At 41.2% G+C, this 16,375-nt stretch overlaps 1 protein-coding gene across 1 annotated transcript in view; it reads left to right on the top strand.

Annotated features, from left to right (window-relative positions):
• NPAS2 (neuronal PAS domain protein 2) overlaps positions 1–16,375 on the top strand; it is a 150,238-nt gene that overhangs the window by 100,165 nt on the left and 33,698 nt on the right. The window contains exons 9-12 of the mRNA XM_089681261.1: positions 4,165–4,247; positions 9,975–10,081; positions 11,714–11,861; positions 13,866–13,950. Coding sequence (XP_089537387.1) covers positions 4,165–4,247; positions 9,975–10,081; positions 11,714–11,861; positions 13,866–13,950 — 423 coding nt within the window. The remainder of the gene's footprint in view (positions 1–4,164; positions 4,248–9,974; positions 10,082–11,713; positions 11,862–13,865; positions 13,951–16,375) is intronic.

Here is a 16,375-nt window from a genome sequence, read left to right as displayed (position 1 = left end):
ATGGGCAGTGGGAAAAATGCAACCTCTGAAGGAACCCCTGGGTTCCACAGAACCCTGGTTGAGAATAGCTGCTCTATATCATTGGGTGTGTGTGTGTTTGCCCTAACCAGAATTTATATCAAAGATACTTTAAGACCTTTATCCTCAAGCTTTTCTTTGTTAATGCCCCAAATCTCAGATCATCAATTGATTACCCTGTTCTTTATTGTTTCCGCAAACTGTATGTCATAACAGAGTATGTTCTGTTGACTAAGCTTTTCCAAAAAATGAGAGAGGGAGGGCTTGCTTTCTTCTAGTGCATCGTAACCGATTTTTTTGGGCATAGTAAAGGCCCAAAAGTGTCCTCTCAGCACCCGTGGGGGCCATGATCTCCACGTGGCCCATCAGACACAGCTTTGGATCCAGGGTGAGGTGAGACAAGGCAACTGTATAGATAACATCCACCACCTCCAAACAAAACTGAGAAATGAAAGGGGAGGTCGAGAAGATGTGGAAAAAGTCTCCGTTGGGTTGATAACAGTGCCAGCATGCAGGAGCCAAGGCTGGGTTAAATGTGAAGCCTGTAGAGGGTAAAATATGCTCTCTGGAGGATTTTGGACCAGTCTGTCCCTGGGAGAGACTAGCTGTTTAAACATGTATCACAGATGTCAGACCAGTCCTCATTGTCAATGTCCAATTGTCAGGGATCCTATCGCCGTGCAGCCATGCTACGGATCCCCTCGAGCCGCGGTGGTGCGCAGGCGCGGGAGCGTGCGGCCACACATACGCAGTAGCGCGGAAAGTCACGCATGCGCAGTAAGCATACACGTCGCGCCAGGCGGGCTATTTAAGCCTGCAGAATAGTAAAATCAATGCCTTCTGGTCTATAACGTTCCTGTACATATTCCTGATCCTGTTACCTGTATTCTGATTTGCCTGACTAAGAAAGAACTCCGCCTGCACCAACCTCGGCTATCCCTGACCATCTGCTTGCGTGCTCTCTTGTACTTTATCTGCCCGCCTGATACTGACCTGGCTTGTCTGACTCTGCTACATTTACCTACCTGCACCTGGCTTACATCCTGACGGCTGCCATACTTACCTGCCGCTGCACCCACGGTCCTGCACCTGGCCTGCATCCTGATCACTGCCATACCTGCCTGCTACTGCATCCACGCTCCAGGTGTCCGGTCCCAATCTGCACCCTGATTGCCGCCATACCTGTCTGCTGCTGCACCTATTTTCCTGCACCTGCACCTGGCTTGCATCCGGATCTCCTGGGTCCCCAGCTACCTGCCGCCAGCTCTAGACCCACACGGCACTCGTGCCACTCCTGGCTCTGCGCCCTCTGTTCCCACTATCAGGGGCTCCAAGCGGAAGTTGTAAGAGGACGCCCTCTCTCCACATCAGGCTCCCCAACCAGGTATGTGACAGTACCAGAAGGCCATGTCGGAGCCTGAGAGAGGGCGTTCTCTTACAACTCCTGCTCTGAGCCCCTGATAGTGAGAACAGTGGGCGCAGAGCCAAGAGTGGCACGAGTGTGGGTCTAGAGCTGGCGGCAGGTAGCTGGGGACCCAGGAGATCCGGATGCAGGCCAGTTGCGGGTGCAGGAACATAGGTGCAGCAGCAGACAGGTATGGTGGCAATCAGGGTGCAGATTGGGACCGGACACCTGGAGCGTGGATGCAGTAGCAGGCAGGTATGGCAGCGACCAGGATGCAGGCCAGGTGCATGACCGTGGGTGCAGCAGTAGGTAAGTATGACAGCCGTCAGGATGTAAGCCAGGTGCAGGTAGGTAACTGTAGCAGAGTCAGACAAGCTGGGTCAGTATCAGGCGGGCAGATAAAGTACAAGGGAGCAGGCAAGTGGATGGTCAGGGATAGCCGAGGTTGGTGCAGGCGGAGTTCTTTCTTAGTCAGGCAAATCAGAATACAGGTAACAGGATCAGGAATATGTGCAGGAACGTTGTAGACCAGAAGGCATTGATTTTACTATTCTGCAGGTTTAAATAGCCCACCTGGCGTGACGTGTACACTTACTGCGCATGCGCGAGTTTCCGTGCTACTGCGCATGCGTGGCCGCACATTCCCACGCCTGCACACTCCCATCGCCGCAGCTCGAGGAGATCCGTCGCATGGCTGCACGGCGACAGGATCTCTGACACCAATATATTACTCAGCCATTTATTCCAGAGGCCAGAGAGGTCTAAAAGAGTATTGAAGAGGAGGTGCTGGTAGAGTGAGGAGGCTGGTTTTGAGAGATGGTTAGTGCCTAACAAATTTTCCAAGGGAGAACAAGTTAGAAATACGTCCTGGTGAAGGAAGGCGTGGGACGGCTGCATGTATCTCACTTGGTAGTACAGTGGTAGATTGAATTTAGTTTGGATGGTTTTAAAGGACATTAGATTCCCTTCAGCTGTGATGTGTCCCAAGGAATTAATTTTGAATTTAGGCCAGCTGTGGGATTTGGGAAGCATATAGAAGTGAGTCTGGTTGGGATTATTCCACAGTGAGGTGAAAGGGCGGGAGGGGTCTGCGGTTTCCACTTAAGTACCACTGACCAAGATTTAATGGTGGCTTTTATAAGGGGGTGGGGGTTAATGAATAGGAATTTTGTGCCCCAAAACAATAGGTGTTGCAGCTCCTCCAGGGAGTTTAAAATAGCCACCTTTAACGTGACAGAGGGGTTGTTTGGATTTGGCACCAAGCACCAGTGGGTAGTTACAATCTGTGTGGCAATAAAATACTTGTAGAATGCCGGCATGGCTAAGCCACACTGTGTGGTTGGTCTAATGAGTGTGGCAAGTTTATAACATGGTGCCTGAGGTCCCCATAAGAAAGAGAGTAAAATGTGGGTGAGCTGTTTACAGAGGGATTTGAGAATCCAAGTGGGTGAATTTTGAAAGAGGTATGTTAATTTGAGAAGAATCTTCATTTTGATCAACTTAATACAGCCAATTAAAGAGAGGGGCAGATTCCAGCGCGCCTTCAGATGATTCTTAACCTCAGAGAGTACAGGAACCAGATTTAGGTCAACACATGAGAAATCACCACACCTAAATAAGTAAATAACTGGACCCACTGCGTCTGCTAGTTGCAGGGTGTGTAAAGAGGAGTAAATTGTGCCAGTTCATTCTCAGGCCAGAGACCCTGCAGGACTTTTAGGAGGTCAGGTCCCTAGTAGTAGCATAGTTGAAAGCGGTGTCACATTGTAAATCAGAGTAAGGTTACATAGAACGTTCCCAGGTTTGCATCTCATACCTTAAGAGAAATGCATTATGAACTCTTACATTATGCCAGTATTTTATGCTGCTTTAATATATGTATATATATTATATATGTAGCGGGCTAAATTGAAGTGTTGGAAAAAATGAAGGGTGTTGCTAATTAATCAAAAGAATCTGGGCATTTTAAAGTATCCATAAAGGAACATTGTCACAAAAAAGTCATCAACTATTGAAAAGCGACCTATGAAAAACTGTGATGTAATAGGGTGCATTGAATCATCACTTGCTAGAATTGGCAGTATAATGCATCAGTCATAACTTGTTTTAAGCTTTCATTTACTGTTTAAGGTTGTGTTTCTTCCAGGCATTTAAAATCTTTGTAATATTTGATATAACATTTGAGTTTCAGAATGGAAGAAAGCCTCAACCTGAATTAAAAATGAACTCTGGGCACAATAATTTAATTTAGGTATATTCCTCAGTAGCCATGAAAACCATTGCAAACACAGTTACTTCCACATAAAAGTATAGTGACAACATCGCTGTGCTGAGCTGTGCTTGCAGAAAGTTACAGAATGGGGGTGGATACAGGGCCAATCACCCAGCACAAGATGGGAGAGCAGCAGTCACTGGTCATGTCAGGAAGCTTGTGCACAGCGCCAAAGTACTACTGTACAAATCTGGAAGAAATATACAGTGCACACCAAGATTTAAGTAGGAATACACATCCCTTTTGTATTTAGACAATATTTGCTTATCACGGAGCTCAGCTTTAAAATTTTTCGAACAATTCACTTAAATTGTAAACATTCCTTCATGCACAGTACGTTTTATTAGAGTTCATAGAAAGGATTGTAATTTGCTTCAAATTATAATAGGGTCATTTTTGTCACTATTTATTTTACATCCAAATAATGCTTAGCAGAATTCTTTAAAGTGTTGTGTCTTTGGATTTGCAGGAAATGTGTATAGTTGATGAGTCTTTTGAAGAATTCACGTCAAGGCACAGTCTTGAATGGAAGTTCCTATCACTAGATCACAGGTACAAAACAACTCTATTATAGTAGATACAGAACGAACCAGAAGTGACAAACAACCTTCCACTGCAAATAAGTTGCAGCAATGACCTTTTTAAGGGAAAACCTGTTTTGAGAATAATGCATAATCCATTTCTTTTACTAATGCTACTTGCCTGGCTGTGATTCTCTTCCTTTGGTTTCAATACTTTACTCAATGGCCAATACATGCATACTTGTAACTAGGTTTCTGCTCAAATTGCAGTCTTCAAGCAGAACTAAAGGATTTTTTTTTTCATTTTGCATAGAGTCCCATATGGGAGATTTCCCTTCACTTCCTGTCTGTTAGCCAAAACCTGAAGTGAGAGGAAATCCCACCAAAGTTAGGGAATCCCTGGTTGTCACCACAACTAGTGTCCCCACTGGAAGTTTTCCCCTCTCTTTTTTTAAATCCTTTTTCACTTCCACTTTTGCTGAACAGTCCACAAGGGAGGTTGAAACACGCTAACATATTGCAATATAAACCTGACAGGTAGTCTAATCCCTCTCCATTCTATTAAAAAAAAAAAAAGTTTGCCTTTAGTTATACTCTAAACTGTATGTACGTCCTAACAATTAATTTCTTTTATGAGTTCCCCATTTACTTCCACTCCCATATTACCATTCCCCACTCCCCTACCCTGGGCTTTGTTGCCCCATTTACAGTTCTATATAGCATGCCAAATAAAGTATATGGTCCTGTGATCTGAGATGTTACATTAGAAGAGAAAGTACAAAATTGCCTCTTGCTGCCAAGACATTACTGTGTATTGTGAAAAAGCCCTCCCTGTGTGCTGTATTTTGAGTACACTGACCTTCATTTTGCAGTTTAGGCCATTTAAAATCAGATCCTAGCAGGATATCTCCCATGAAACTGCTGAGAGTCAGATTCTTCTGAGGTGCACAGTACACTCTGCATTTGAGTCTGTGGAGAGTTCCTACTATATGCTCCAGCAAGAACTGAATGGAGAATGCAGTGTGCATCAGTACGGCAATGTGTGAATGCAACAAGTGCATTTTGGGTTGTAACCCAGTCTTGAACTGACCTTTAAACGTAACTCATAAATTCTAATTACAATTGAGAGGGTGCACTTTCATAATCACCCGCTGCAATCTCAGAGCTATGTTAAGAGAAGTTGCAGCCCTTTAGCTTCACACTTTAGCAAAAGCACAGCTAACCCATGGTTTTTGTGTAGTTTAGTTGTGCTTTCCCTTACTTTTATATAAGATCCTGTGGTTTTGGTGCTATTTCAGAAAGAACACCAAAACTCCTGCATTCTGCATTTTTAGTGCGCTTTCTGAAATCGCACCAAAGCCAAAGGACATCATAAAATTCTGCAGTGAAGTGCAGCTAACCCACACGAAACTATGGGTTAGATGTGATTTGCCCAAAGTCCAGTGGGACTGCATTGTGGCAATGTGTTAGTTAGCATCTCAGCAAAAATGATACTGAATTTTCAATGATGTTACAGATCACCTGCAGGTTGCCAGATTTCAAGGCAGTGACACATATTTCTTGACAGTTTTAGAAAATTGCAACATCTGCGGATTGAAATGGAAAGGTAGTCTTTAGGGTTTTCTTTAAAGTGTTACTAAACCCAGAACTCTGCATTCACTATATCTGGTCTCCCACAGTACACACAACATGGAAGTGAAATTATTTTAGTAAATATAAACTGATAAGTACCTTTTCTCATCAGCAGTATATAGCAGTCTTGTGAGTTCTATCAGTGTTCAGCAAAGCACATGTTAACGCTTGTAGAAGGAGTTTTCATTTTGCTCTAGGAGGATGCAGGATTCCTGACCTCTGTCTAGATAGCGCTGATTGGCCCTGTGCTGATTACATGCACTCTCCCAAGAAAAAAAAAACCTCTCTAGCAATACACACAAAACTGAGCATGTGCAGAGTGACTCCATGATATGTCTTATCAGAAGATAAGAGAGGGACACTGGAAGAAGGGGAGGATCAGAGAATTCAGGATCAAACAGCCTTTTTACACAATGCAGAGGATTAATCCCTTAGGTTCCACAGTGAATATAACAACCATGTTTTACAGCATATACAAACTGATTTTACTGTTGTGGGTTTAGTAACACTTTAACACTCAATTCATATCAAAATCCAAAAACAAACATTTAAAATAGTGCAGCTTACCAGTCCTTAGATCTGGATTAGTTTTCAGGCTTTTTTCCATTATTTTCACCTGATAATCCTATAAAAAACACACTTTATGTCCTACGATAGCTACACTCACAGATCACTTCTGCATCTACTGATAGAGCCATGGTTGTAACCCAGGCTGCTATCTCGATTTAGACTACAAACAAATCTTCTTCTCTTTGTCTTTGTTATATGGGGGCAAAAAAATTAATAGTTGTAGAGATGATAGCTTGTAAGATAAGATTGTTTAATATTTCATATCAGTTCACATAAAGTGACAAGGACACTAAATGTATTTTCTTTACATGCTAAAATTGTTCTTAGGCAGGCCATGCATGATTCCTTTTCTTTCATTCAACCATTGAGTGTGTAGATGGGGGAATCCTTCCCAGGGAACTATTGTATTCTGCTAATAGGGAGGCCTCACCTGCCATCAGAATACACTCATCAGCACAATCGGCTGTAGCCAGCAGCACTGATCAAGCGATATGTTTCCAACAGGCTGGTTGTACAGAAGTCTATAGAGAGATTGACCTTTGTACAACCATCCTGCCATAGATGGATCGAAAATTGGTCCCTGCTGAACCAGTCAATTTTCGATCCATCTATGGCTGGCTTCAGTCTTAGAAATGAAAACTAATTCAGTCTCAAAATCCAAGGAATGGAAAACTGTGATATATTACATATATGTTCTTAGATTTAGATATCCTTTATCCTTAACCCTAAAATGATCATATAATTTGCGTTGGAAATTGTAAATTTTAAAAAATACTCTTCACTGTAACCCTAACTTAAACTGAGCACTTCAATATCAGCCTCAGAGGCTTAGACTTGCTAGACACTATGCCAGCAATGGGCAAACTACGGCAGGCGGGCCGTATACGGCCCAGCGGACCTTTTAATCCGGCCCGCGGAGCGTGGCAAACATTGTCTGTCAGGATGTGTGTAGGCGGGGCAGCGTGAGGAGTGGGGCAGCGTGAGGCGGGGCAGCAGGGGAGCTAGGTTCCTCTCACAGTCCGCCCTGAAGACCGGAACGGCACGGGAACACGGCGAGAGGAATGCGCGGAGCAAAGGTAAGTGAATTGACACAATATGGGGAATGAATTACTATAGGGGGGATGAATTATTATAGGGGGGATGAATTACTATATGGGGGATGAATTACTATGGGGGATGAATTACTATGGGGGATGAATTACTATAGGGGGGGTGAATTACTATATGGGGGATGAATTACTATGGGGGATGAATTACTATATGGGGGATGAATTACTATGGGGGATGAATTACTATGGGGGATGAGTTACTATGGGGGATGAATTACTATATGGGGGATGAATTACTATGGGGGATGAATTACTATGGGGGATGAATTACTATATGGGGGATGAATTACTATGGGGGATGAATTACTATATGGGGGATTAATTACTATGGGGGATGAATTACTATAGGGGGGGTGAATTACTATATGGGGGATGAATTACTATATGGGGGATTAATTACTATGGGGGATGAATTACTATGGGGGATGAATCACTATGGGGGATGAATTACTATGGGGGATGAATTACTATAGGGGGGGTGAATTACTATATGGGGGATGAATTACTATGGGGGATGAATTACTATATGGGGGATGAATTACTATGGGGGATGAATTACTATGGGGGATGAGTTACTATGGGGGATGAATTACTATATGGGGGATGAATTACTATGGGGGATGAATTACTATGGGGGATGAATTACTATATGGGGGATGAATTACTATGGGGGATGAATTACTATGGGGGATGAATTACTATATGGGGGATTAATTACTATGGGGGATGAATTACTATGGGGGATGAATTACTATAGGGGGGGTGAATTACTATAGGAGGGATGAATTACTATGGGGGATGAATTACTATGGGGGATGAATTACTATATGGGGAATGAATTACTATAGGGGGGATGAATTATTATATGGGGGATAAATTACTATGGGGGATGAATTACTATATGGGGAATGAATTACTATATGGGGGATGAATTACTATGGGGGATGAATTACTATGGGGGATGAATTACTATGGGGGATGATTTACTATATGGGGGATGAATTACTATGGGGGATGAACTACTATGGGGGATGAATTACTATGGGGGATGAATTACTATATGGGGGATTAATTACTATGGGGGATGAACTACTATATGGGGGATGAATTACTATGGGGGATGAATTACTATGGGGGATGAATTACTATATGGGGGATTAATTACTATATGGGGGATGAATTACTATGGGGGATGAATTACTATGGGGGATGAATTACTATATGGGGGATGAATTACTATGGGGGATGAATTACTATGGGGGATGAATTACTATATGGGGGATGAAATTACTATGGGGGATGATGTACTATAGGGGATGAATTACTATAGGGGGGATGAATTACTATGGGGGATGAATTACTATATGGGGGATGAATTTCTATGAGGGATGAATTACTATATGGGGGATGAATTACTATGGGGGATGAATTACTATATGGGGGATGAATTACTATAGGGGGGATGAATTATTATATGGGGGATGAATTACTATGGGGGATGAATTACTATATGGGTAATGAATTACTATATGGGGGATGAATTACTATGGGGGATGAATTACTATGGGGGATGAATTACTATATGGGGGATGAATTACTATGGGGGATGAACTACATGGGGGATGAATTACTATGGGGGATGAATTACTATATGGGGGATTAATTACTATGGGGGATGAATTACTATATGGGGGATGGATTACTATGGGGGATGAATTACTATATGGGGGATTAATTACTATGCTTACTATGGGGGAATATTACTATACTTACTATGGATGACACATACACATCATTCATCTACTCTTGGTCCGGCCCCCGGGTCCAATATATGAACCCATTGCGGCCCTCAAGTCAAAAGGTTTGCCCACCCCTGCACTATGCAGATTTGGCCTGTTCCTGATGAGTCAGACAAAATGTTATATGGGTTGTCACTTTTAGCCCCGTCCCACCGTGACTGGAAAAATCTGAGGAGCTGGACAAAAAATTGCCACAGCCACAGCCACAGTGGCAAATTTATCCATCCACACTGTATAGTGTGAATGGAGGGACCTGTTAGGAATGAAAATATCTGTGTATAGCAAAATTTATACTCCTGCATCACAGTTTCCCAGCACTGAGAAACATTGTATGACTTCCCCAGGTTTGCAGTAGTTCAATCCAAATCAAATCCAATGCAGTTAGTATCCTTGGTGTGAATTAAGTTCAGGACTCCAGTTGTCCAATGTGAAAGTTCTAACCGCTTTGCCACCGTGCTGATCTGAAAACACACTTTTGAAAACCTATGAGATTTTTACATAAACCTTTGAGCTATGATATAAATGACTGCTCACACTTAGAAGCAAATGCAATTGTTGAAAAACAGCTCATGTGTCCTTTCTTGTGTTTGCTGAAAGTAATTTCTGAAAAAACTACATAAACATTGACATTATCCTCTTGTTGTGCAGAGCTCCACCAATCATTGGATATTTACCTTTTGAAGTTCTTGGTACATCTGGATATGACTACTATCATGTAGATGACCTAGAGATACTAGCAAAGTGCCATGAACACTGTAAGTACTCAGACAGGTTAAACGAAAAGGTAGAATAATGGTAGGAAAACTGGTGCAGATTAATAATTTAAATATGAGTTTGTTCACTAGAATGTGCAATTAAAACAATAAAAAGAAAGTATCATAGAAAAATAAGGTTTCAATAGGATGGGTCATAAACATTCTTTGGGACCTATTAACACTAATGCATTTTAGCAAGTGTGTTTGAATGTGTATGTAAACCGGACAGCCATTGTTTTCAATAGGACAAGTTTACATGCATGCATTGTGTATATGCTCATTGTAAAAAAAAAGTTCTTGTTCATTTTTTAGTGCTTTGACTGGCCCATAAAAATTATGTTACATCTGTTTTCGTGCACTGAACGAATAACAACATGTGTTGAAAATACACCCAAAAAACATATAATCTATAGAAGCCTTTTTCTTTAAGGAAATTATTTTTAGTAATAACAATGAAAGGAAATAAATAATGCCCAGAAAAATATGCCCCTTACATTGGTGGCCAGAGGATGACCCTCTTACATTGGTGAAGTCCTAAGTTACTTTGGGGTGAATAGTGAATTGCCCCCTTACATTTTTAGTCAGTGAAGACGGGCCCTATTACATTGGTTGGCAGTAGGAGGAATGCTTGTTACATTGGTGGTCAGATGGAAGATGCTGCTAAGTTTTGTTATTGGTGGAAAGTGAGAATGTATTCCTTCCAGGGACGGACTGAGAACTCATGGGGCCCCCGGGCAATTGGAAATCATGGGGCCCCTGTGTTCTCGCCCACACTCAAACCACACCCAAAAAAGCCTATGAAAGGTACCAGGGGCATCTCATGGGTCCCCCTACTGACCCCGGGCCCTTGGGCAGTGCTCGAGTGGTTAAATGGTCAGTCCGCTCCTGATTCCTACAAATAGCTGAACTGACCATTAATGTCACTGATAATGAGAGGTAGAAATTGCTTACTGCGCAAGGAACCCTAAGCAGCTTCTGGTGGAAACTTAGGGTTCCAGGGCTCAGAAAGGCTAATACATGGTTCAGCCGAATTTCGATCTATCGATCAACCGTTCAACCACCCTGCAGATTTTAGCCAATCGACCAGCACTGCAAAAAAAAAAAAAATTTTATCATTTGTTGTGCATAGTACTGGTGTTCAGTTGTCTTCCTTTTTTAAAATATTTTTTTTTACATACAGACAGGAATGCAGCAGCATTAGTCAGTGGTACAAACATAGGCCATGCTAAAGATGATCTGGCAGAATATGCCACACATATCCCAGCAGCAACAGAAAAATAAAGTCACAATTAACTGGTGACGTACATGCGATAAAATTCAATTTACTATCAAATGTCGCCTCACATGTTCATGGTGCTGTTGTTGACTGTGCCAAATGTGATAGAGAAAACAAAAAATGATATCTGCAGTAATGGTTATGTTTGTGCTATTCAGATATACTGAAACTCAAAGAGAGCCATTTTATCTGAGGGAGTCACAGTACCAGGTATGACCTGTAGACTTAACAAATGTGGGGAGTGCAGAATGCAGCAAGACAACCATGTAGTTAATCATAACAGACTGCAGTACAGGTAAACCTAAACCCCAAAATGTTTTCATTACCAATGTTATATTTTTTAATTTTTTTTATAGTAATGCAGTTTGGTAAGGGAAAGTCTTGCTGCTATCGGTTTCTAACTAAAGGTCAACAATGGATCTGGCTTCAGACTCATTACTATATCACATATCATCAGTGGAACTCCAAACCAGAGTTTATTGTATGTACACACACTGTTGTAAGGTATGTAGTCATCTCTTGCTTTCTGTGACAATTAATGTGGGAGAAAATTCAGGAGATTTAAATATCAGCTGGAAAACCGAAGTCTCTATCCTCTCTGCTACAATTCCTGTTACTCAATGGCTGATTCTTTTATTGAGACTCAGGTAATCGTTCTCTTTTAACTAATACCCAAAACAAAGCTGAAGAAAGCTGACAAGCTTTGAGTAGGTTTGCAGTTTTGAGGATAGTACCACTCAGCTGATAGGTGAAGTTTTAAAGTGTATTGCCACTTTTGCAGTCAAATTGGGGTAACCCCTACCTTTTATGTTTTACATGTTTCCAGTCACATAACATACTTAAAAAATAAAAATTGCAGCTTACCGTTTTTAGATGCTTTATTCTGGATTCTTTGTCTAGTTCCTGCCACATTTCGATATGTGTATGCCCGGCTTAACATTGTTCAAAAAAACCCATGCAGTCAGTCATGACACCTTCTCCTGAGAAACATCTAAAAGGTAAGAAATATTAAAAAAAAAATGTTACGCATGCTGTGTGAATGGAGACACATAACAAACATATAGCAAGGTTTTCAACAATTTGACTGCAAACGTTGAAATAAACTTTAGGGTTTGTGAACCTCACTGCCATTTACATCACAAGAGCAGAGCATTCACAGATGTTCACTGAACATCAGAGGTGATTTATTTTTTAAAGCAAATATACCTTTGCACACTGGTACTGACTAGTATCCAAGCATTTCTCTCTTTAGTTTCCCTCCCTTACACCCTTACCTTAGCTAACATAACTGATGCTGCTGGAAAGGTGCAGGGAAGGGGCAAACAAGGATGCTGTGAAGACACCTGACGTGTTCCTTATCAACCTATGAACTTGTCGGTTTGTTAGGATGCCGATGGCCGGCCCACATGGTGCCTAAGATTGTAATGCGGCACAATAAAAACATGAGGCTTTGTGTAGCAAAAAGGGCAGGCTTGATCCACCTGCCCGCTCGTTGACAATTTTTGGGAAACTTGGGACAAGAACAATTGAGTACTGTCCATGATACTTTTTTATTTGCACTAACATCCAGATTTTCAGGACAGGATTGGGAAGTTAACACAAATAGAAAAAAAACGTTTTAGGGACAGTACTTAATTGTTCTTGTTGCAAGTGCACTAATACTGCTACAGTCTTTTTAGGCTTTTTGCGACAGTACCCCACTTGAAAAAGGCTGCTATGGAAGATATCTTCCTATCTGTATAGAGGAAATACCTGAAATATGTGGTGACCACTCATTATTAATACAGTGATCTGCCTGGTTGTGCAGAATAGCTAGTCCTCTGGTTCTGGACTGTTATACTTCACCTGTCTGTCTGAGCACATATATTGTACACTTTAAGATCATTTGAAATACATTTGAAAGACAAAGAACCCATGCACAAAAGTGTCCCCATTTACCTTTACAGAGAATATAGGATAACATTCAATCAATACCACTGCTATTTGGAAGTGCAGCAGTGCATCTGCTATAGTGAAATACACATGACAGGAAGACTCACTACCACAGAGCTCACAGTGCTGTGGTTGTTCATTGAGAACTACAAGTAGACAGCCGCAAAGGCTGCCAGGACTTTTAGTTTTCTCATTCACAAAACACTGTGAATGAGTGACATTGCCGGGAGGGCAGAGCCCCGCACAGCTGCGTTTTTTTTAAATTGTGACAGCTAGCGGGGGGAGAAGGTCCCCTGCTAGCTGTCACAATGGGGGATCAGGAGGGTGCAAGGGTCAGCCTGTTTGTAATATGTTACACCTTGAATGTGGGTGTAACATGCTATGAAAGGTGAACTTATCCTTTAACTTATTAGTGTGATGCCAGGGAGATGTCAGGGAAGGAACGTTAATGACCACTTATAAACTAAGCATTTTCATTGCCTTCTCAGTCGATCAGGGTAAAACAGGATACAGAATGTTTAAATAATAGGACATACAGAGTTTTTTTCCTGTACAAGATATTATCTCTGTTGTTAGTTATGCAGATGTGCAAGTAGAAAGAAGACAGAAAGTGAGCTTGGATGACACCTCCTCAGAAGTCATTGTCACATCTGCACTAAAGGTAATGCATGTTTTTCTATTACATATTGCTTTTTTATTGTGTTACAGAATACTTTAAATATGTACAGCATGTCCCTGTGCTGTTGTAACATACACAGTACTTAAACTGACTGTAGCAAGAAGCCAGCCAAAACTTGTAATTGTAAAGAAATTCATATAGGTTAAAACTTCTGTCAGGTTTTTTTGCTGTCTGCAACTCATTGGAAAGATTTTCCGTCACTTTTTGTAATTGTGCCATCGGGAACAACACAAGAAATGATGTACCAAGAGTCAAAGAGACAGGGAGTCACATGCAGCAGTGGAAAACTAGTAGAGGTTCTACATTTTCCCACTGTATCAGAATATATGTTTTTATTGCTATCTCTGTCCCGATTGATTGGTTTTCTGATCATTCCTTGTCCTTCTGATTTCCCCCATTCACTGGTACAGAAAGTGAGGGGAAATTTCCAGTTTACACCAGAATCACACCAGAATCACACAGGAACACACTTCGCTTTCCTGCGCTATTCTGTGCAATGTGATCTTCAGCTTATTCATTTGAAAGAGTTGAAAACTCACTGAATCGCACCAAAAGTAGTGCATACACTACTTTTAATGGCGCACCATAACCAGATCACATGCAATTTGGTACAGGCAAGTGCGTTTGGGGTGTCATTAGGATTACATGGACACCCACAGCAGATCATACCCATGTGTTTTGAACACGGGGAAACGTGCATGGAACTCAGGTTTTGGTGGGATCGGACCCCAAAAGAGGTTCTAACACTTATGCTATCTAAAACAAAAAAATAAAAAAGGTCTTTGGATGAAGTTGGATTTTAAAAATCATACATTCATGAACTGTAAACTTGTACAAATACCAAGGATATTTTACCGTTGTGCTTTACAACATAACAACCACCAAGCAAAAATGTTTTCACGCTTTTTATTGAAGTTAGAAAAACTAACATAAGTGTATGACTAAAAACTAGTAATTATGAAATGTGAGCAGCTGCAAGCATGACAGTAAATGATCACTGTAGCAGGAAGAATTCTGCTTTGCTAAGCCAAATGTAACATCATTTTGCTGCAAGCATGATAGCACTATTGCATGCTTGTGGGTCTTTCCAGACTATTAATATCAATGACCCTTGCTGTTCACAGAGGTTGTCAGAGTTCTCAATAAACAAAAATAATTATATTCTCCAAAGCGGTAGTAAACAGTGTTTGCAAAACAGACTTACCTAAAAAAACAGATCCCTCCAGCGCCGAGTTGTCTGTGTTCACCCGCATGCGTGCGGGAGACACGGTTGCAGCACAGCTCCCTCCTGGTGATGTCACCGCCTACTATACAGGTAAATATCTCCTAAACAGTGCACGTTTTTTAGGAGATATTCACTGTACCTACAAGTAAGCTTTATTATTGGCTTACCTGTAATTACAAGATAAAAAGTGAAGTCTGCTAAAAGTATTATCTGTCTGAAAGTTCTTATCTATACAGGTTATGGTATAGTAGTTAGTCGTATTCAACTGTTTATTGTTGATTACTTACTTGTACTATAGATGTTTCACTGCTAATCTTAGCAGCTTCCTTTGTTCTAATGAGTGTCAGGGACATATCTCATCATTTATCACTGCCATTGTAACTCGATCACCCAAATTCAATGGCTGACTGTAATTCTGAGTATGTTCCTCAAACTCATTAGAGATGAGGAAGCTAGCTGAATTGGTAGCAAAATATCTTCACCTTTTCAGAAGTCCAGTTGAAAGTGATTACCTGCTTTAAAATCAGATCTTCTTTTTTTAGTTATACTTCATCAGTCCCTAAAACGCAATCAGGGAATAGAGCCTTCCTGCTATGGGTAATCTGTTGATGTAGGAACTCCTATGCCTTACCTGTTTGTAATAAAGAATTAGATTCAGCTGCTGTAGAATCCATGCTATATCTCACATACATAAAGCCTTATGTACAGCCATGGCCAAAATATTGACACCCCTGCATTTCTGTCAGATAATGCACCACTTTGCCAAGAACATTGGTGCTATTACAAATGTTTTGGCATTCTCATGTTTTTTTCTTATGTTTGTATTGGTATGTCACAAAACAGTGGAGAAACAAAAAAATAAAAATTCTGACACAATTCACACAAAACTCCAAAAATGGAATAGACAAAATTATTGGCACCTTTTCAAAGTTGTAAGAAATAATTGCATTCCAAGTTGGTGATGCTCCTGTAATTTGTAATTAAACTTACCTTTACCAATTAACAGGTGTGGACAGTATAGTAAACACACCGAAGACCAGTTAAAATGATGAAAAATTAACTCAACCTTTCTGTTGTGTGTCTCTGTGTACCACATGGAGCATAGAGAAGAGAGAGAGCAGCAAATAATTGTCTAAGGATTTGAGAACAAAAATTGTGGAAAAGCATGGACAATCTCAAGGT

Source organism: Staurois parvus, unplaced genomic scaffold (genome assembly GCF_062004578.1).
Source record: "Staurois parvus isolate SC_StPar_1 unplaced genomic scaffold, SC_StPar_1.0 ptg000262l, whole genome shotgun sequence".
Lineage (NCBI taxonomy): Eukaryota > Metazoa > Chordata > Amphibia > Anura > Ranidae > Staurois > Staurois parvus.
Note: the sequence above shows the minus strand (reverse complement) of the source record. Positions and strands in the feature narration are given on the sequence as shown.